We start from the raw sequence: 23,169 nt of genomic DNA on the forward strand, positions 1-23,169 counted from the left end.
AAACTATAAAGTGCCTGATTTTGTCAGAATCTATGAGTTGCTCACAATTCAGATGATAACTTCTCACAGAAACCCCCATTCGACTCAGTCAATGCAAAAATAATAATCATACGTTAAGCCTTCCTCAACTTTCATCACAGCTGTCTGCGATCTACCATCAGAGTTCGAGTTACTGCCAAATACATCACTTTGGGACAAATTTGATCCTTAAGGCACCTTCGAGCAATACAATTCTTGTACGAGAGCAAACGAGAACTTGATTTACTTTCAGAAGTTCATGCAACTCTTCAGTTTCTCATTGTGCAGCTCAGCCTCTAAAAACACATTACATGATAATAATAGTTATGAAATATTAATTCGACAGAGAACACTGCAGAGTCCCTTTTTACATTTGTATGCTGGAGCTCCCAAATATGTAGCTCTGCATTCATAATGTGACATAATTGATTACAACAGAGTGACAGAACACAAAGATGCTAGACACTACAGCAGAAAAGTAGGATGGAAGAATGGAAAGAAAGAAAGTGAAGAAAAAGTAAAATATAGAAACAGTTGCAGTAAGTCACATGTGAGGTACCACATTAGGTAAAAACAAGATGAGGAATTAGAACATGAACAAAACATAAGAACAAGTTATGTCACCTTCTTTTGATTCTTGTGGAAAGAGCTGGGGATTTGTCCAATGGCACCCCTCCGCATTCTGTGTCCAGTAGGCTGTTAGTCCAAGGCACTGGAACTGCTCTTCCAGGTATGGTGAGTAGCTAGAAGTGGTAGGGACACTGGAGATCAATGTGAGCGAGAGTAGGAGTGCATAGATCTAGACAATGACAGAACCAAATCTTGTGGAGGTGTCGTTTTGGTCCCTTTGTTGATCCCATAGTTTTTCTTGCATCACCAGGAAAGAGCGATCCTCTGTGTGCATAGTGAAGGGTCTTACTTAGGGCAACTTGACTCCAGGACTTACACCAGTGGTTTACAATTGAAACGCTATGAAATTAGGCACAAGTGTAAAACCAAAAGAAAGACGAAGCTGACCAAAAATAAAAGAAATACTTAAATGGTGATTTTATTTTAAAAGCAATATGTACAAAACCTTTTTAAACACAATAAAAATGTAAAGGTGTACAATCAAAAATACATTCAGGCTAGGCATGTGCAAGTAGCAGAACCTGTGGCATTAATAGCCACTAAACCGATGTCTCATTTCAGAAAGGCAGCAGAGCAAGGAACAAACATCAAGCACTCAAGAACACATCAAACGGAGGCAATGTAGTTTACTAACAGCTAAAGACGGTCTTGCATAACACTTGCAATAGCAGGTTACACCAGTCCACTTTAAATTAGAAGACAATTATGTTTTCGGGCGTCCTCAAGAAGAATACTGAATACTGTATCCACCTGTGAATCCCAGGAGAATGACAAACAAGGCAAGGATTTACAGAACAACAAATGCACATAAGGCATTACAAAAACATCCAAAAGCATCCACCACAGTGAGAAATGTTAGGGGTGACATTCAGACAAGGCAAAGGTAGTAAAAGAAAAGCAGCATTTCTCCAGGCCTCGAGAGCCAATCCAGTGCAGTGCAAGTTTCACGTATAGCTGCCTTAAAAAAACCTTTTACTTCCACTCATGTCTTCATTTAAACATGCGCAGGAACCTTCACACGCACAGCATTAGCCGCTTGATTAGCTCCAATGAGGGATGGCCGCTTTCCAATAGGCTTTAATAAATGACGTCCGAACTAAAAATGAAAAACAAAGTGATTTGTTAATATCGGGCAATACCTGCAAGAACAAAAGTCGATTCTTTTTCTGGTGATTTAATTTTTTTTTTTAACTAATTGTTTAATTGAAACCGTTAAAACCCAAAATACATCTATTCTATAACCAATAAAAAGCAATATAAATTGGTTGAAATAGTCATTTTCAACACTACATTGTAGGCGCAGCTATTCATAATTGTATATATCGTCTGCAATCAATTGTTCATGTTCAAAAAAACGAGGCAATAGTGAAACTTTCTTAACCATGACAAACATTCTTAACCCTAATATTAAAAAAAAAATTTATAATAAAATCAAACAAACCACTACAATACGCACAAATGATTCAAATACAATCCCACAGTCTTCAACACATGGCCATCAGTCCAAACATCTGAGATCTGGAAAAAGGAGTCCCCACGCCTCAGTCACAGTTGTTTCTTAATCATAGTAGGCCACTTTAGTTGCTAAACAGGCATAACCCTCAGTGGATAAAGAATAAATTCTAAAGATTTTGCACTAATTGGCCATTTCAAAAGCAGCACCCTTGACTATTTATGAGCGAATGGCCCTAAGTTAATCTAATTGTTGATCTACAAGTATTTTATCTTTAAAATATCTCCATAGCATAAGCATAACCATCCACTTCAAACAAGAGGGAATGGATTAATTATACTTGTGAGAAGTAGCAGATTGAAACTCACCTCCAGAAAATACAGCATAATTAACTGTCTGAGTGAGCTCCGTGCAAGTCAAAGAAGCACTGGCGAAGCCAACTGGTCACAGCAATCTGAGATGCATTGGCTTTGTCGATTGTATAGTCTTTTAGCGATATGTAATGGAGTGGCTAACAGGTATCGAAGTGACAACCGGTGGCAAGATGGGTGAACGAGTTACACTGTGGTAGCTTCCCTGTGTTTTATCTTTCAAAATATTAAAATCCGTGGCTGGCATTGCCAGACGGAGAGAAAGAATAGGAAAGCGACAACAGAGCCAGCAAATGGGGAGCCTATGGACTGCCTAAAGCCCATAAAATATACATAACATGTCTCAAAGAGACAGCGTAAGCACCATCTAGCCAAGACCTAAAAAGCGATTCTCATTCCGATTGATAAACACTTAGCATCCACGGCGTTAAAATGCACTTCCACTGGTAAATAATTCGGAAAATGCACCCCATCATACTAAATGATCCTTATAGTATATCCCCAGAAAAAGACAGATATAAATGTATACTATAACAAACGTTGAAAAGGCTACGAAAGACAAAACACCATTGCTATTCAAGAAAACATGGCTGTAATATTTGCCTCCGTCCGCCCATGCAAGGAAAACATAATTTTCAACGAGAAGGAAATACCCTTGTAAACACAACAATGGTATACAAAGCTACATCAAATTAAAATTAGTTAAAAGCGTGGATGCGTTCCACGGGAAACGGGGACAGCAACAGCTACAGAGGTAGACAAACTACTGTGAAGTGCTAAAAGGTCCTGCAACTAAAAGAAGGACCTCAAGGTTCGTCACACAGGAGATTAAACTAGTCGATTTAGTAGAAAGACAAAGAAGGTAAAGTTCGAGCACGACACTGTTGCAAATAACTGTGGCAGCTATGTTGAGATGTATTATTTCCCCAGTGAATAATAAACATAATTTTCTAGTGGTTATTAACATGCAAATAAAAACTAATTAATTAATAAATTCTTGGAGATAATTATTCACCATTGTAATAAAGCACTAAAGAAGAAGAAAGAAAAAAAAAAATCACAAATAGTAACCACATGTCCAAATATGATGTTTGCTTCCAGTAGCTATTATTGGAATACAGTATATAGCTCGTATAAAATTTGAAAATATTGTGATTTTTTTCTGGAATTAACCCCTTCCCCGCCACGGACGTAATGGTTACGTCCATGGCAGCGCCCGTGTGGCGCCATGGACGTAACCATTACGTCCTGAATGCTGCCCTCGGGAGAAGCGCTAGCGCTCCTCCCGAGGGCCGCCCCCCCACCCCCCTAGGTCAGGGCTGACAGGGGAATCCCTTCCCCTTCAACCCCGACCCCCCCCCCCCCCCTGTGACGTCAGCGCGCGAGCGCGCGCTGACAATCACACAACCTCCCCCATCGCGCTGGAAGCAGAGCTTCCAGCGCGATCGAAAGAGAAATGCTCAGCATTTCTCTTTCGATCACGTGGGGGAGGCCGGAGGGGCTTCAAAGGGAAGGAAATGTATTTCCTTCCCTTTGAAGTCTCTCTGAGGGTTTCAAAAGCCGGATTGCTTGCAATCCGGCTTTTGAAACCCCACTAGACACCAGGGATTTTTTTTTTTTCTATGAAATTGACAGAAGGGAGCGACCCCTTGGGCAAGGGTCGCTCCCAGGGGGTCATTTTTTTTTAAGGCCTTTTCTGCCCCCCCTGAGGGCAGAAACCTCTAGACACCAGGGATACTTTTTTTTGGTTTGTTTTTTTATTTGTTTTCTTTTGTTTTTTAGGTGTGGGATGCGACCCCTTAGGCAAGGGTCGCTCCCATAGGGGGAAATTATATTTAGGCCATTTCTGCCCCCTTTGGGGGCAGATTGGCTTATTTTTATGAGGCCAATCTGCCCCCAAGGGGGGCAGAAACCACTAGACACCAGGGAGTTTTTTTTGTTTGTTTGTTTTTCACGTAAGGGGAGCGACCCCTTAGGCAAGGGTCGTTCCCTTGGGGGGCAAATTTATTTTAGGCCATTTCTGCCCCCCATGGGGGCAGATCAGCCTATTTTTATTAGGCCGATCTGCCCCCACGGGGGGCAGAATCCACTAGGCACCAGGGATTTTTGTTGTTGTTGTGTTTTACAGATGGGGAGCGTCCCCTTAGGCAAGGGTCGCTCCCCTGGAGGGGCAAATTGTATTTAGGCCATTTCTGCCCGCTTTGGGGGCAGATCGGCCGATTTTAGGTCAATCTGCCCCCAAGGGGGGCAGAAACCACTAGGCACCAGGGATCTTTTTTTTGCGCCGTCACGCAAGGGGAGCGACCTTGTAGGCAAGGGTCGCTCCCCGGGGGGGATGAGGGGGGCAAATTTATTTTAGGCCATTTCTGCCCCCCCTGGGGGCAGATCGGCCTATTAGTATTAGGCCGATCTGCCCACAGGGGGGGCAGAAACCTCTAGGCGCCTGGGCAAATAGTTTTTTTGTGGTTTTTTTTTGTTTGTTTGTTTTTTTAGAGATGGGGAGCGACGCATTAGGCAAGGGTCGCTCCCCTGGGGGGCAAATTGTATTTAGACCATTTCTGCCCCCCTTGGAGGCAGATTGGCCGATTGTAGGTCAATCTGCCCCCAAGGGGGGCAGAAACCATTAGGCACCAGGGATCTTTTTTTTGCGCCATCACGCAAGGGGAGTGACCTTGCAGGCAAGGGTCGCTCCCCGGGGGGGTTGGGGGGCAAATTTATTTTAGGCCATTTCTGCCCCCCCTGGGGGCAGAAACCTCTAGGTACTAGGGCAAATTGTTTTTTTTGTGTTTTTTTTTTTTTGTTTGTTTTTGTAGAGATGGGGAGCGACCCGTTAGGCAAGGGTCGCTCCCCTGGGGGGCAAATTGTATTTAGACCATTTCTGCCCCCCTTGGGGGCAGATTGGCCGATTGTAGGTCCATCTGCCCCAAGGGGGGCAGAAACCACTAGGCACCGGGGATTTTTTTTTTGGCACCAATGTCACGCAAGGGGGGGCGACCCCATAGGCAAGGGTCGCTCCCGGGGGGGCAGAGGGGTTGGGGGGTGGGGGACAAATTTATTTTAGGCCATTTCTGCCCCCCCTGGGCCCGGCTGAGCTAGAGGCCAAAATCCACAGGTAGGCACTGTTTTCTATGAAAAAATGTGATGTGTCCACGTTGTGTTTTGGGCCATTTCCTGTCGCGGGCGCTAGGCCTACCCACACCAGTGAGGTATCATTTTTATCGGGAGACTTGGGGGAACGCTAGGTGGAAGGAAATTTGTGGCTCCTCTCAGATTCCAGAACTTTCTGTCACTGAAATGTGAGGAAAACATGTTTTTTTAGCCAAATTTTGAGGTTTGCAAAGGATTCTGGGTAACAGAACCTGGTCAGAGCCCCACAATTCACCCCATCTTGGATTCCCCTGGGTTTCTAGTTTTCATAAATGCGCTGGTTTGCTAGGTTTCCCCAGGTGCCGGCTGAGCTAGAGGCCAAAATCCACAGGTAGGCCCTGTTTTCTATGAAAAAATGTGATGTGTCCAGGTTGTGTTTTGGGCCATTTCCTGTCGCGGGCGCTAGGCCTACCCACACAAGTGAGGTATCATTTTTATCGGGAGACTTGGAGGAACGCTGGGTGGAAGGAAATTTGTGGCTCCTCTTAGATTCCAGAACTTTCTGCCACAGAAATGTGAGGAACATGTGTTTTTTTAGCCAAATTTTGAGGTTTGCAAAGGATTCTGGGTAACAGAACCTGGTCCGAGCCCCGCAAGTCACCCCTCCTTGGATTCCCCTAGGTCTCTAGTTTTCAGAAATGCACAGGTTTGGTAGGTTTCCCTAGGTGCCGGCTGAGCTAGAGGCCAAAATCTACAGGTAGGCACTTCGCAAAAAACACCTCTGTTTTTTTCCAAAATTTAGGATGTGTCCACGTTGCGCTTTGGGGTGTTTCCTGTCGCCGGCGCTAGGCCTACCCACGCAAGTGAGGTATCATTTTTATCGGGAGACTTGGGGGAACGCTGGGTGGAAGGAAATTTGTAGCTCCTCTCAGATTCCAGAACTTTCTGCCACAGAAATGTGAGGAACATGTGTTTTTTTAGCCAAATTTTGAGGTTTGCAAAGGATTCTGGGTAACAGAACCTGGTCCGAGCCCCGCAAGTCACCCCTCCTTGGATTCCCCTAGGTCTCTAGTTTTCAGAAATGCACAGGTTTGGTAGGTTTCCCTAGGTGCCGGCTGAGCTAGAGGCCAAAATCTACAGGTAGGCACTTCGCAAAAAACACCTCTGTTTTTTTCCAAAATTTAGGATGTGTCCACGTTGCGCTTTGGGGTGTTTCCTGTCGCCGGCACTAGGCCTACCCACACAAGTGAGGTATCATTTTTATCGGGAGACTTGGGGGAACGCTGGGTGAAAGGAAATTTGTGGCTCCTCTCAGATTCCAGATCTTTCTGCCACAGAAATGTGAGGAACATGTGTTTTTTTAGCCAAATTTTGAGGTTTGCAAAGGATTCTGGGTAACAGAACCTGGTCCGAGCCCCGCAAGTCACCCCTCCTTGGATTCCCCTAGGTCTCTAGTTTTCAGAAATGCACAGGTTTGGTAGGTTTCCCTAGGTGCCGGCTGAGCTAGAGGCCAAAATCTACAGGTAGGCACTTCGCAAAAAACACCTCTGTTGTCTTCCAAAAATTTGGATGTGTCCACGTTGCGCTTTGGGGCGTTTCCTGTCGCGGGCGCTAGGCCTACCCACACAAGTGAGGTATCATTTTTATCGGGAGACTTGGGGGAACATAGATTAGCAAAACAAGTGTTATTGCCCCTTGTCTTTCTCTACATTTTTTCCTTCCAAATATAGGAGAGTGTGTAAAAAATACATCTATTTGAGAAAAGCCCTGTAATTCACATGCTAGTATGGTCACCCCGGAATTCAGAGATGTGCAAATAACCACTGCTCCTCAACACCTTATCTTGTGCCCTTTTTGGAAATACAAAGGTTTTCTTGATAGCAATTTTTTACTCTTTATATTTCAGCAAATGAATTGCTGTATACCCGTTATAGAATGAAAACGCACGTCAGGGTGCAGCTCATTTATTGGCTCTGGGTTCCTCGGGTTCTTGATGAACCTACAAGCCCTATATATCCCCGCAACCAGAGGAGTCCAGCAGACGTAACGGTATATTGCTTTCGATCATCTGACATTGCAGGGAAAAGTGACAGAGTAAAACGTAGAGAAACATTTATGTTTTTTTCACCTAAATTTCAATATTTTTCTTTTTCAGTTGTTATTTTCTGTAGGAAACCCTTGTAGGATCTACACAAATGACCCCTTGCTGAATTCAGAATTTTGTCTAGGTTTCAGAAATGTTTAGGTTTCTGGGATCCAGCATTGGTTTCATGCCCATTTCTGTCACTGACTGGAAGGAGGCTGAAAGCACAAACAATTGCAAAAATGGGGTATGTCCCAGAAAAATGCCAAAATTGTGTTGAAAAATTGGGTTTTCTGATTCAAGTCTGCCTGTTCCTGAAAGCTGGGAAGCTGCTGAGTGTAGCACCGCAAACCCTTTGTTGATGCCATTTTCAGGGGAAAAACCACAAGCCTTCTTCTGCAGCCACTTTTTCCAATTTTTTTAAAAAAAACAAACTTTTCCCTGTATTTTGTCCAATTTCTTGGCCTCTTTCAGGGGAACCAACAAAGTCTGGGTACCTCCAGAATCCCTAGGATGTTGGAAAAAAAGGACGCAAATTTGGCTTGGTTAGCTTATGTGGACAAAAAGTTATGCGGGCCTAAGCGCGAACTGCCCCAAATAGGCAAAAAAAGGCCTGGCACAGGAGGGGGAAAAGGCCTGGCAGCGAAGTGGTTAAAGCAGTGCACCTAATGAAATATTTCACTAAAAGTTATTTCCATTTTGCTCTAGTCCCACAACTTTGAAGCTAGTGTGACTGCAATGCTTCGCCCATGGTGGACTCAATGTGATGTTCCACGCTGTGAGTGTTGAAAGGAGAATCTCTGGACTGCCAGCTGCTCAGAGACAATCAAGGGCAGGTTCAGTACTATCAACATCAGAGCTGGCATCCTGGAGCTCAATGAAGGGGTACAGAGAAAGCTAAAAGCAGATGCAATTGTCTTGAAATGGTTCTGTAGCGTGTATTTGAAAGAGCTGGGGTGTCTGCTGCGAAGCACGACACACAGCAGAAGTCAGAGTCTGACCTACCCCCACATAAGCAGAGGAAGAAAGTGATATGGGTGCGGGGGGTTGCAGGCCAGCAAATTAATATTTGCGGCTTCAAGCCATCTTCGTTTTGTGAGTGCACAAGCACATATATCCATCACTGCGTCTTTCTTGAGACAAGCATCAACACAATTCTCTCTGTGGCATTGGTGAAAATTGTCTTAATTGCAATTCCTTATGAGTTTATTACTCATAGGTGACGTTGCTTGGTACAAATGTTCATGTGAAGGTCAAAGTCATAACTTATATGACCTCTGGACCATAATTTACTGTGTCTAGCATGAAAACCTTCTGAGCAGTCCAAGCTCTACAATCAAAGCAACCGCTGTAAGTGAGATGAGAGCACAGTAGTTCTTTAAGTCTGCAAACAATGGCATAATCAAATGATGATTTAAAAATTTGGTCTTAATATAGCACACATCAGGTACAATGCCAGCAAAAAAATATCCTGACGTACCTAAACAAGTTACTGTAGATGGCATGCCCTAGCTCTTCCAAGATGGAAACCGGACATGAAATAATTCAGGCAACCTGATTTGAAATCCTATCATGTCTGCTGCACCTAGGCTTCCCTCAGAGCCCAAAGATCATGTACAGTTCTCAAGAGTCCGACTAAAGAAACATTTGAGAAATGCAGGAAGAAGACTGCAGGTGAGAAGTTACAAACAGCAGCCTTTGCAGCTTGAAAGACAGACTTGCAGAGTATTAGCTGTCTTTTGTAAATCTCAAGTGGTTCTTTAGGATATAACCTTGAGCATTCCAGCTTGAAGTTCAGCTGAAAAAAATATATTTTCTGCTATTTAAACAGAAGGCTGTGTGGGCAGGTAGGGGGCTTAGTAGCAATCAGCAGAAGGACTGAGAACTCTATATAATGAATTCCACTGCATCCAAGGGGTCCTACCTTGCAAAGAAGTTCAGGTAGAAATTTCTTTAACGCTGCTTGAGCATCAAAACTACACCCACTTCATGTGATGCTCTTTTTTTTTTTTTTAGGCAGTGACTGCAAGACATTTTCATGTCACTAAGGGGAGTGAAAAAGAAATAAGAAAGTGGCCAACCCAACCAGTAGAATGCAAAGACGTTTAAGCAGGGAAAAATCCCATCCACAGAGAACACTCTCTGTTACAAAACAGTCACTACTTATTAAAATGAGAAAAAGCTGTATAATCTAAAAGAAATAACAGCAATGATCCCTTCACACTGTCGGTCGCATGCAAGACCTTGAAACCTTAAGGAATGGCAAATCATAAGAATAGGACTGCAAGAATCTCCAAGCCAAGATTTAGTCAAAAATAGTTAATTCATAAGTTTTTCCTTGAAATAGGTAAAGATTTCACATCTTTGTGGGTGCATGCTGTAAGCCTAGAAAATTGCATTTCAACAACATACTTAGATGCTGGATGGATCAAGGATGGTGTTAACCTCAAATCAAGAGTCAAAGTATCCCAGAGACAAAGGCTCAAAACAGTGTTACATCAATACAGACAATAAGCAAAGGACCAAATCAAAAAGTGAGTACTAAGAAGGGAATTGTAAATTAAAAGGTACAATACACAAATAGCAATTGCAAATGCAGTAATAGTCTCATTTAAAGGCATAAAGTCAATGCCATAAAGGTTCACAGTAATAGGAAAAATTTGCAAAATCTGAAATAGACAGTCTCAAATGTGCAGCGAAATCAGTGAAAAAACTTGGGCAGCATCTCTGGGGTCAGAGAAAGCGTTCAGGCTCACTCCCAAATACAAGATTGTATATCTTTTTTTCTTCCATGGGAAAGTACAAAATCTGCAAAGTCAGCATGGTATCATCATTGTACCAACAAATCCCAATTTTAGTGATTGTAGTGTCAGGTAAGAAATATAATCCCATATACTTTATGATTCCACATCTATTCTGGACACAATGGTGTTAAGGACTAACTGAGGCATAATTAGCATAACCCAGAAAACCATACTTTAATATGCCATGGCAAGTTCAATTCAATTGTGAAAGGTCCTTGTCAGTATCCACACGTGAATTCAAATGTAAATTAATTATTCTGCGTATTATTACGAATAGACATTTCAAACACACAAAAGCTCTTCCAACTTCTTTGGTAGGTATCTCACACTGAGAAGAGTAACCTGCAAGGTGGAATGCTCATACTATTGACTAGTGTGTCTTCACCATTACCAGCTTGATGATAAACCCCAAATAGGCCTAAAGATAAAGAACTGGCCTGATGGGAGACAAGTGTTCCTCGCAGGAGTACGGGTCAGTTCTGTAATAGTTGTGCAGCATGAATCAGGCATCAGGGGCTTCTTTATGCATGATCAACCTGATCGGTTGTGGACTGATGCTGCTGCTACCATGCCTCAATGTATGTCCTCTGAACCTTAAATCTGTTCAAACTGGTTAAATCCTAATTGGCATGTTGAACTTTCCTATAAGGACATGGCACATTGTGTCCCAAAATACTCCAAGATCATAGGAAGCTAAATGTCACCAATATACTATAGCATTACTGTGCCATCCAATAGAATGACAAACATGACTTCAGGCCTACCACTGTAGCCTGGCCGTTGTAATTTTAAAACTGAAAGCCAGCATTTAAATATACCCTTTTTGACAGGTGAACACCTCTCTTTTAAATATTAAAAAGTCACCCCCTTGTTGGCTTGTGTCCCACAAGGTTAGATGTGTGGTTATTTAAGAGTAGGGTACGTATAAAGTTAAGGTTGATATGTCCTTAGTGACTAGTCCCTAAAAACTACTTTCACTGTAGGAAAGCTGGTTTGCCCATAGAGAAACACTGTGAAGCAATATCAACTATCTTATGCTAGAAACAATATTTAATAAAAGCCAACTCAATGGTGAAATCAGATTTTAATAAATATCAAGGACAAGGGACTTTTAGAAAGTTACCTTTTTCTCTGCCTCAAGCTCCTGGAGGTTAACTTGCTTTAGCCTCCAAATATCACCCAGCTGAGGTGTGAAACTGCTCCCGGAGAGAAGCAACACAGTCTGGGTGTGGAGAGCTGTTTTGGTCCACTACCAGTTGGGCTGTTGCACGGTTCCTACTAAGATAACAGGACTGCGTATTAGGACAACAGAACATAATAATGTGTCAGACTAAGTCCGTCCACACATCAGGAACCACTGGCCCAATCCCTGGAAATTACGTCAGGAATCAGTCTGTAGTGTGGATGGCAATCCTCTCATAAAACTGGTAGGGTAGCACCAGCAAAGCTGTATGCCCAACACAGCATTCGTATGAGAATGGTCACGGTTGGAGTGCCCTTCTTCCCCCTCCGTGTCAGTGAACCATTTATATAATAAGCACAGCTCTTATGCAATGCTATGTTTTGATGACAGAAGCGGTCTCCTGAATGGGTAATGCAAGCACTAGGATATTGTGTACGTTGTTCCCATCCTTGAACAGAATGTACTGATTATATGGTGAGAAAAGGCTAACTAAAACCAGCAACTCATCCAATATGTTCCTATAACAATATCATGCAACCAAAGTCAGTAAAATGTCACATCTAAATAGCCATGCTAAAGCAATATAGCTAAAACATGTAAAATATAAAACTGCTATAATAGGGAGCCAAAGTGGATCCAAGAGGGCCCCACTACAGGGCAGTGCCAAGGAAGTTAATTTACTTCAATGGGTCCTCCCATGTCACAAGCAGATGTCAGATGAAACCACCATACGCCTTTTCTTTTGTCATGCCAGTCAGCCAGGCACCAAACAGAGGGGATAGGGGTGACCCGCCGCCCCTCTTGAGCCCACCCAAAGTGGTTTGGAGTAAGTAAGAGGGGCCTTCTCATTACTATAGCTACACTACTATTACCATAGCTGAGTGAACACACCGGCTCTTACAAGGGGTGAATGGTTTTTCCATCTTAGATCTAGTGAGAGAGGGGCACTGTGCAATGTTTGCAGTAGGGTACATAGGAACTGCTGTAAAAGGGAACAGCCATCTGACCAGTACCAACTGGACATGATCTAGACCCACCTGGTAGCCTCTGCTGCAGTTAGTCTTAACCTTTAAGTGCTGTTTCTGTGGCCCTAGGACTCCTGCCTGTGTCTAACTGGACATCTACTAACATCCCTGAAAACCAGGGACTTAAAACAATTGTGCATTCAAGACCTCTGGAGGGCCAAGACCAACCTGCCAAGCTAACCTGAATAGGCATGTGGTCGCTGGGCTGAAGAAATAGAATCCCGCTACTCAGAACTTCTCCACATCTGAAAATCCAATTCAGTCAGATCTCGGTGAGAAGGAGTCTGGCTTTATGGAGCCCTCTTTGGATACTCACAGCCTTTACCCGCCTGGCTCGTTCAGACGTTTGCAAAATGTAACAGTTTTAGACTTTTAGCGATGCTTTCAGAATGCCTGCCACATCTATACAAATACATGCAAAAGCTTAAAACAGAGAAAGACTGCTTGATTTCAAAAGAAAATATACACAAAAAAATTGTAACTTGTGGAAAAAAGTTTTTCTAATCTACTTTAAAAACCAATTCTCTGAGGTACCACATAGTAAAATGTGTTTTATGCATGCAAATAACTTAATGATGAAGAAAAGGGAATTGGTGTAAAGCCATTGAAGGCAACTTGAAAATAAATTAGGGCCTAGAATTTTAAATACAGTCAGAAAAGTGGACCTGCCAGTATATAGCCTTGCAATAGTGCAGATTTTCGACATTCAGGAATTCATGCGAGTTTACAGAAATAGGCCTGTAATTGTTTTCCGAGCACATTATGAATTCCATGTTTACATGTATATCTGCAGATTCGAAAATCTGTTGAGCAATTGAAAATCCAGTTTCACTACAACTCCTAGTTTCCCCACCCTGGACAAAGTCTGAGTCCAGCACATCAGGAATTTTCAACTTTTTCCAGTGTGGGAAGACATTAAAGTGGAGATACCCTTAAAAATGTTAGTTTGTGAGTGTGCACACTCAGAGGGAAATCCAGCTGTGGAACTACTGCTTCCCACCTACTTCTAGCCCTGCACAGAGATCTGTAGAAAGACGGCAAAAGCAGATAATTTGTCACATAACTGCATGGCACCTAAAGGGCCAAGTGGACTTTTAAATATTTTTTATAGGGCAAGCAAGTTTCTCAAGCATCCAGTTTCTTAGACAAGAAGACACTTTATAAAATTCCACACCCTTGAAAGAACGTTTTCCCTGTCAGGGATACAACAAAATCAATGCTATTTGGGCAATCACTTAGTAGAGGGTCTGAAGTAGAATGCTGCACCAGGGGGTGGGGGATACAAGGTAGCTGCTGCCTAATGAGGCTTTGCCTGCCGAGACAACAATCCATCTTGTGAACCCCACCTTGCCAGCATCCAGGAGGAGTGTGCCTGCTCTTCCAGACCTGCGGAGAAGCCAGTTTGGGAGGTGTGCTGGTGTGGAGTGATGAGCGGCTCCTTCCACATGGCCCTGTGGCCTACCTTGTACTAGTGGAGCTTCGAAGGGCCACACTCCTGAGCTGGCCCTGTTCTGTGCCTGTCAATGAGTAAGACGGTGACTAAAGCCCAGGGTGCGTTTGAGAGGGACCAGCCGGCTGTGGGATGCCTGTAGCTTTGGGTGGAGCAGCGTGGACGCCCTGCTCCCGCTCAATGTAACACTGATTCCCTGCCTTTGTTGCTGGTCCAACCAAATAGAGGTTTCCACCGCGAATTACTCAGGGAGTGACGGGTCTTTCGACGGCTATTGCGTTCTGCCACTCCTGTTGGCATGAGAGACACCCATAGCGGCCTGGATGTGTACTGGTGGCCACACTGCAGCCCCGTGGGACTTGGGACAGGGCCCAAAACGTCTGCTTAAGCAAAAGGTAGCCCTGGCAAACTAGTGAGACCTTGGGTCTGCTCATGCCCCTATTGCATCTTTAGAACTGAGGCAGAACCCGGCCCCCAAGCTCATAAACCATTAAGGTAAACTCACCACTATATCCTTGTAGGAAGTTGGCTCTGTATATACTATCTCAAAGTGAGAGATAGTGTGCACAGAGTCCAACGGTTCTCCTTAGAGGTTGATAGTGGAAAACTTAGATAATACTAATGCTCTACTTTGTGGTCAAGCAGTAGGCCTATCAGAGGGTAGTGTTAAGCATTTGTTGCACACACAGAGGCAATAAATGAGGTACACACATTCTTAGACTTAACTCCAGACCAATAGGTTTTTATATAGAAAAATATTATTTTCTTAATTTATTTTAGAACCACAAGATTCAGAATTTAGGTAAGTACATAAATTGTAAGGTACTTCACACAGGTAGGTATGGAACTTTGATTTAAAACAGTAGTAAATACAGTTTTGGCAAAAATGGCAATAAGCTATTTTAAAAGTGGACGCAGGGCAAAAATCAACAGTTCCCGGGGGAGGTAAGTATTGGTTAGTTTCTCAGGTAAGTAAAGCACTTACAAGTTCAGTCTCCTGGGCATAGGCAGCCCACTGTTGGGGGTTCAAGTTAACTCCAAACACCGAGCACCAGCAACACAGGGCACATCAGGTGCAGAGGTCAAAGTAGGGCCCAAATAGCAGAGGCGCCTATGGAGAACAGGGGTTCTCCAGTTCCAGTCTGCTAGCAGGTAAGTACCTGTGTCCTCAGGGAGAAGACCAGGGGGGTTTTGTAGAGCACTGCTGGGGGAGGGAGAACATACACACAAAATACACCCTCAGCGGCACAGGGGCTGCTGGGTTCACTGTGCAAAGAGAATGTCGGGTTTTCTTTGAAAGCAATGGATGGAGAGACCTGGGGGTCACCCTGGCGGTGCAGGCAGGGCACGGGGGGGGGCTTCTTGGGCCACCCACCGACTGGGCTAGGATGGGGGTCGCCTGCAGGTCACTCCTGCACCGGCAGTTGGTTCCTCTCGGTCCTGGGAGCTGCGTGTGCAGTGCTTTGTCCAGGCATTGGGCTCCTTTGTTACCAGGCAGTCGTGGTCAGGGGAGCTTCTGGATTCTCTCTGCAGGCGTCGCTGTGGGGGTGCAGGGAGGTTGACTCATGGTGTCCACATCGTTGGAGTTGCCTGGGAGTCCTCTCTGCGGTGTTGGTTCTCCTGAACTCAAGCTGGGGGCGTCGGGTGCAGAGTGTGAAGACTTACACTTCCGGAGTGAGGCGGGAGTCTCTAAGTTGGTTTCTTGGTTACGGTTTTTGGACAGAGCCACTGTCCTCAGGAGGTTCTTGGTCCTTTAGGTGCAGGTTAGTCCTCTGAGTCCCCAGAGGTCGCTGGTCCCGCGGGATGCGTTGCTGTGCAGGTTCTTTGAGTCTGGAGACAGGCCAGTAGGGCTGGGGCCAAGTCAGTTGTTGTCTCCGTCGTCTCTTTGGGGCTTTCAGGTCAGCAGTCCTTTCTTCAGGTTGCAGGAATCTGATTTTCTGGATTCAGGGTCGCCCCTAAATACTCAATTTAGGGGGTTGTTTAGGTCTGGGGGGCAGTAGGCAATGGCTACTGTCCTGGACGGTGGCTACACCCTCTTTGTGCCTCCTCCCTGAGGGGAGGGGGGCACAACACTATTCCTATTGGAGGGAATCCTCCAAAACAAGATGGAGGATTTCTTAAGGCAGGGGTCACCTCAGCTCAGGACACCTTTGGGGCTGTCCTGACTGGTGGGTGACTCCTCCTTGTTTTTCCTCATTATCTCCCCCCGGACTTGCTGCCAAAAATGGGGGCTGTGTCCGGAGTGGTGGGCATTTCCACTATCTGGAGTGCCTTTGAGGCTCACCGCCAGGTGTTACAGTTCCTGCAGGGGGAGGTGAGAAGCACCTCCACCCAGTACAGGCTTTGTTCCTGGCCACAGCGTTACAAAGGCACTCACCCCATGTGGGCAGAAACCAGTCTGGTTGTGGCAGGCTGGCAGGAACTGGTCAGCCTAATACTAGAATTGGACTGATATACAGGGGGCATCTCAAAGGTGCCCTCTTTGTGCATTTTTCAATAAATCCCACACTGGCATCAGTGTGGATTTATTGTGCTGATAAGTTTGATACCAAACTTCCCAGAATCCAGAGTAGCCATTATGGAACCGTGGAGTTCGTATTTGACAGACTCCCAGACCATATACTCTTTTATGGTTACCCTGCACTTACAATGTCTAAGATTTTGCTTAGACACTTTAGGGGCATATTGCTCATGCAACTATGCCCTCACCTGTGGTATAGTGTACCCTGCCTTAGGGCTGTAAGGCCTGCTAGAGGGGTGACTTACTTATGCCACAGGCAGTGGGTTGATGGCATGGCACTCAGAGGGGAGTGCCATGTCGACTTAGTCATTTTCTCCCCACCGGCACACACAAGCTGTGAGGCAGTGTGCATGTGCTGAGTGAGGGGTCCCCAGGGTGGCATAAGACATGCTGCAGCCCTTAGAGACCTTCCCTGGCATCAGGGCCCTTGGTACCAGGGGTACCATTTACAAGGGACTTATCTGTGTGCCAATTGTAGAGACAAAGGTACAGTTTAGGGAAAGAACACAGGTGCTGGGGCCTGGTTAGCAGGGTCCCAGCACACTTTCAATCATAACTAGCATCAACAAAAGGCAAAATGTTAGGGGGTAACTATGCCATGAGAGGCATTTTGGTACAACCCTTCATCTGTGGAATATCCCAACCACCCATTCAAGATGAGTAAACAAATCCAAGCAGCCAAAGCTCTCCTTCCAAGCTAGACGGTGCATGGGTGCTGTTGACGCAAACCGAAGCCCTGTAACAAGATGTTCCTTCTCTCTTTGACTAGGATATTAAAAGCATGTTCGCCTACTTTAAGCATTGTCTCCATGCAGCAAATGCAAAGACTGATCTCCTTACCAATAGACTGGATCACATGAAAGAGCAACTAGGCAAGCATAGCAGGTGTATTGACCAACTTGAGATGTGATTATCAGAGGTTGAGGACGCCCACACAGGTATGATAGAGAACCTCCAGCAGATGGAGAAAGTTCTGATGGTAATTAAAATAAAAAATGAAGTTCTGGACGCCAGGTCCAGGGGGAACAACTTTCGCATTTTAGGGGTACCCGAGTCAACTGCCATGGAACAAATGGGCACATGTTGAGAACATGCTTCAATCTCTATTTAATGAAGCCCTGTCCCAAATATTCGCGATTGAGCAGGCCCATCACTCACTGGGTCCTCAGCACCAGTCCTCCTTGAACTCAATTCCCCTTCCAAAAAAAACCACATCCGAGCATACTTATGGAGACTACATTCAAAATCCCTTTGTGACTCAATATTCCACAATGAAATCAGATCAAGCATCATGGAAAATTTTTCTCATAATGCCCAATCGGTAACCTCAGCATGTACCCAATGGGAGGCATTCAAGGTTGCTATTCAAGGTGCGTGAAATGCCAAGCAGGAAGGAGTACTGAAAGCGGTACAAATGCAACACAATGGACTAAAATCCGATAGCCTTACTCTTGAGCTGGCTTTTTGCGCCTATGGAGATATAGGCATTTTTACCTCAATAAGGCAAAATCTCCGCGAATATGACAAGGAGGCAACTCGAGAGACACATTACCTCAGTAAAGCAGCAGTGATTTGGCGCTATGTGAGGGAGATAGGGTAGGCCAAAGTTGATTAGCCTACTACACCGCAAAAGCGTCAGGGACTCTATCACAGAATTACTGGATTACAAACAAATTCTTCATTCTGAACCAGAGGGCCTTAAACAAACTATAAAAACCTTATATACAAACCTATACAGCACAATAGCTCATGACCTAAGACAACTGGGTGAGTATCTAGATTCAATTCAACTCCTTTGGCTTGCGAATGCCCACCAGCAATATCTAGACGTCGCCTTCTCAGTTGAGGATACTGTACAGAAGATACAGACTATGTCTGGTGACAAGGCTCCAGGGTTTGATGCCCAGACCATGTCCTTCTATACAGAATACGCACAGATCTTTGCCCCTCACCTACTAGCAGTCCCTGAAGAAGATCTCCGGAAATCTGTCCCTGACAATGCGCAGTCAAGTCAGTGCAATTCCTATTACCCGCTGTCAATGATTATGGGGACAAGAAAATCCTTGCTAAACTGCTTGTGACTCAACTGATGCCACTGCTGCCACACAAAGTCCGCCCCAACCGATTGAGATTTGCTCCAGGGCGCCACACGTTCTATAACTTACGCACAATGTTTGAGCTTCTGCACTCCATCAACACCCAGCTTAAAGTGCCGCCAATTCTACTTGATGGCACTAAGGCGTTTGACTCCTTAAAGTGGCCTGTCCTGTTCCAGTTGCTGCAGCACCTGGATCTTAGCCCTCGCTTTATCGGCTAGGTCAAGCTTCTCTATACATTGTTGTGTGCTAGACTGAGCATTATTGGGATAGTTACAGCCCCCTTCCATTTATCTGGGGGAACAGACGCAGATGATACCACCCTGTACATGCACAGTCCTCAAACTAACATAAACCCAGTGATCTGCAAAGTCATCCACTTTGGCTGCCTTGATAGCATCAGCAATCTGTACTATTCCTCCACTGTGACTAACCACTTTACCACAAACTATCCACTATGGTGGGTGGACAGGACAGCCCGCTGTTTGGGTATATGGATTAGCAGAGACAATGACGAATATGAAGGGCCTGCTATGGGGCACTGATGATATGGCTTAAGGACCCTGTGCCAATTTGGACCCACCTGCCATTATATCCATTGCAGGGAGAATGGTTATCGGCAAGATGCTAAACCTGCCCAAATTTCTATATTTATTCAAGGAATATTCAATACTCATACACCCCCTCCCACGTTTTCAGGAGCTTCTGCATACAACTTGTCACACTGGCTTGGGTTGGTGTACAACCAAAGGTCACCTAAGAAACACTGACTCTTCCCCTTTGAGCAGGGTGGCTTATGCGCTCCCGATATGGAATTATACTACTAGTGTGCATGCACCCTTTTGGACATACCTGATTCCACCCTTAGCCATTAAGTTAAAACAATATATCCCCTTGCCCGCTACTTATCACAATCTACTTGCCTGTCCGCAGCCCCCGCGCGCCAACTAATACTGCAGCCTGCACAACCAGGGTGTGAGACAAATTGCATGCCAATGTGCCCGTCTGAACAGCCTGAACTCACCTAATGTTCCTCTGAACTGCCACCCGTAATTCCTGGCAGCAAAAGACGGACTACGTCAACTACGTTGACTATGGCTTTATACACTGGGCAACTTCTACCCACAGGAAAAATTTCTGCCAGCACAAAATATACTTGCGCTTCTGCAGCATACTCCGCATGATGTCTTTATTTACTTCAGGTTTCAAGTATCCCTGCATGCTTTGCATGATGTTTCCTACAGCCCCTCCTACATTTCATGCACTAGACATGTTACTAACCAAACCCATCCTCCTGTAAACTGGTTACACGCCTCCATACGGCCTTGCAAGCTAAATTGCACATATGCATTCTCAAAGACTTTCTCAGCTGGAAGCCAAACCTGATACCCCGCTCACCATGGCACAATAGCGATATTGCTGTGGGCTGACCAAAGCAATTACCCACAATTATAGATTGCGCCTGCTGAACGTTAAATTCCTCCACGAAATGTGCTGCATTTCCTCACAGATGCATCGCATAGGCTCTCTGAAGATACTGCTGTATTAGTGGAGATGATAATGCCTCATTTCTCCATTTGGTGTTGGACTGCCCTATGGGGGCCCGTTTCTGGGTAAATGTCTGTCACCTTTGCCCCAATTACCGACGGCTGTCCTTCAAAGGCCTCACTGATATTTATTCTGGGCTGTCAAGGACGTTGTCAGCAGAGTCATACGCTTAACTGCTATGCTGCAACTTTTAACAAGGCGCAGAGTTGCAATGCATTGGGGCCGCCACCCCACACCTCAACTACATAGCTGGCTACAGGACATAACCTACCGTAAAGAACAATTCAATGCATATTGGGAGTTGGTTCCCCAGAGCCTCCATGCAGTAGACATCTGTCCTCCCTTTAATCTTTCTCTCTACTCACTTAGGGAACCCACCAGGACCCAAGACACCTCTAAAATCCCAAACACTTGAGGAGTCCTTCCGTATAGCGACTTGGCCTGTACATACTCAGCCCCCGCCTCCTCCTCGCTGGCTGGCATGTGTCCCACCGACCAGAGACACTTGACCACCTGAAACTAGTGGTTGTTGTAAATGCACGTCCTAGTATTGTGGAACGGTTGTACTGAAATTTATACCTGCTGTAACTTTACTGCATTGTCTATTACGCTTTTCAGTCCAAGATCTGTTGCCAATGTTATGCTCTGCCTTTTTTCCCCCTTTGTTTAGCTGTATTATTATTCTCTTGCTGTGTTCTGTACGGAACATGTACATTTCTATAAAACTCCAATAAAATAAAAGAAAGAAGAAAAAAAAACGAAGGTAAATGTTGCACCAGTTCAATCTGCTAAAGTAATCCGTCCATTATTCTCTAATTGTGCTAGATTAAGGTCTGAAGCGAGGCTTCTCGGTACGTGGCTCAGAAACATATCTTTATTTTGAAACAAACAGCGAAGGTATCATCCCCATAATCAATGTCAAAAGTGCAACATCATCATATCGTTAATGTATTCCTGCAAACAGTCCTGTACGGAGCACAGAAGCTACAGTGTTGAAAAAATAGCTCATAGCTCCAGCATTTTGATATCCATTTGAGACTTTTGACTGTCCATGTCAGACTGCTGAGGAAGTCGCCCAGGATGGCACACAGATTGAGAAGAGAACTATCAAGTTGCAGCGTCTCGCTCAATCTCAGGCTGAAACTCCATCAGTTCTCCATTTTACTAGATTCCCCCAAAAGCTAGAACCACTGGGAGCAAACAGGCATTCCAGGGACAAAAGGAGCTTCCACATGAAGAAAAAAAAAAAACTTTGAAAAAGGAGGATGCCCAGAGATGCTGGATTAAAATTAATTAATAGATGGCCCATACCTAAAGCATCATTCCTCAGTATAATGACTATTGCGCTCAGCCACGTGTTCTGCTGGAGAGGCTGATGCATGCAGGGGGCAGGAATTAGGGCCTATGTTCTAGGGCACTCATTGAGATGCTAAACAAAATCACCAGAACCCGAAAGTAAATTCACTGATAGACTGGACGTAAACACGTAATCAAAAGGATCTTGAAACTCTGTTTACAGGAAAATGGCCAAGTCCTAGTTTGAATTGCAGTAAAAACTATTTGGTAGAGCCAACAAGGCCCACCTACAGTGGGGAATGACTGAAAAAGAAAAGATAACAATGGAGAGTGTCATTGTAGGTAATCAGCATTTTTTGCAAGGTCACTCATAATTGTTTGCCTTTTGCTGGACCTTTTTTGCTGGGTAGCCAGCATTAAAATGCCTGTGCTCCTTTTAAACATGGTTAAATTGGGTAAATTGGCGTATTCTTGAACGGCACATTGAACTTATCTGTAAGTATTTAAGCCTGTGGTGTAGAAAAAGTGCATCCAGGGTCCGGAAGTTAAATGCCAATGATAGACTGCTACACCTATTGTGCCATCCTCTACAGTGGCAATGCACACATGGCTATAGGCCTACCCTTGTGTAGCCTGACGTCTGCAGTGTAACCTATTCAAATAACTCTTTTGACAGGTAAAAACCCTTCTTTTAAAAATTAGCAAGTCACTTTTATATAGTCCTAGAAGCCCACAAGTTAGGGTGCATTGTATTTAAAAGTGAGACATGTAGAAACGTAATATTACCAAGTGCCTTCAGTGACAAGGCACAAAAAACACTGTTTTCACTGGGGCAAGTCTAGCTGGCCTATGTAGAAAAACAGAGTGCTTATTAAAATGCCAATACTGCTAACTTGGAAAAGGGAGAGGCCAGAAAAAAAACAGCAGTCACCCAGGCAGTGATTACTGTTGAATAGTTGTGAAAGAAGTGTGAAATTCCTCCAAGGAGCAAACACTAGGCTGACCCAAATGGGAATAGATGACTCTACTGAACTCCACAGAATATTCAGAGTGGGAGATGTGGGCATCCTGTGACACCAAACAATCAAAGCCTGTTTGACTGGTCTGTTGAGTCACACATGACACTGGGGGTGTACTTGAAAGGGAGAGAAGAGGATAACAAAACAGAGGTTTGTATCCCTCGTCTTGTTGCTGAAGGGTGCTAGTTTCATCCCATCAGACTGATTTATATTTCTAGGTTTGCTGTGGGCACAGTGCTTACTTGTTTTATGTGGGAGGACACAAGGATTACCAACGTACACTCCTCACTCACACCTGCAGCTTCAGACCCCAAGTTTAGTATGGCCTAAAACTATTGCCAACTTGAAAATGCTCTGACACATGGCATCTTGGGCCAGTTTGCAGAAAAGCAAACATGGCCTACTGAAAAAAGTAGGAAAGGCTGGCTATGGGAGCTTTTACCTCATTGGTTATGGAGTGCCCAGGAATCACCCCCTGCCCACTAGCTGGTGCTAGGCCTAAATGTGGTGCCCACGGGCACCTTAAGAGAACACTTTCTTGACCTGTGTAAGATCAGCAGAGTTCAGGACTTGTTGCATGTGACC

The 23,169-nt window shown here is 44.7% G+C and overlaps 1 protein-coding gene across 4 annotated transcripts in view; it reads right to left on the reverse strand.

The window, feature by feature from the left end:
* Positions 1–1,041: 1,041 nt before the first annotated feature.
* The window catches only part of MTFR2 (mitochondrial fission regulator 2), a 155,369-nt gene continuing 133,241 nt past the window's right edge, over positions 1,042–23,169 (reverse strand). For all 4 annotated transcript variants that reach the window (XM_069235210.1, XM_069235208.1, XM_069235209.1 and 1 more), the window contains one exon: positions 1,042–1,744. In XM_069235210.1, the coding sequence (XP_069091311.1) occupies positions 1,643–1,744 (102 nt within the window). In that variant the 3' untranslated portion in view covers positions 1,042–1,642. The remainder of the gene's footprint in view (positions 1,745–23,169) is intronic.

This window comes from Pleurodeles waltl, chromosome 5 (genome assembly GCF_031143425.1).
Source record: "Pleurodeles waltl isolate 20211129_DDA chromosome 5, aPleWal1.hap1.20221129, whole genome shotgun sequence".
NCBI lineage: Eukaryota > Metazoa > Chordata > Amphibia > Caudata > Salamandridae > Pleurodeles > Pleurodeles waltl.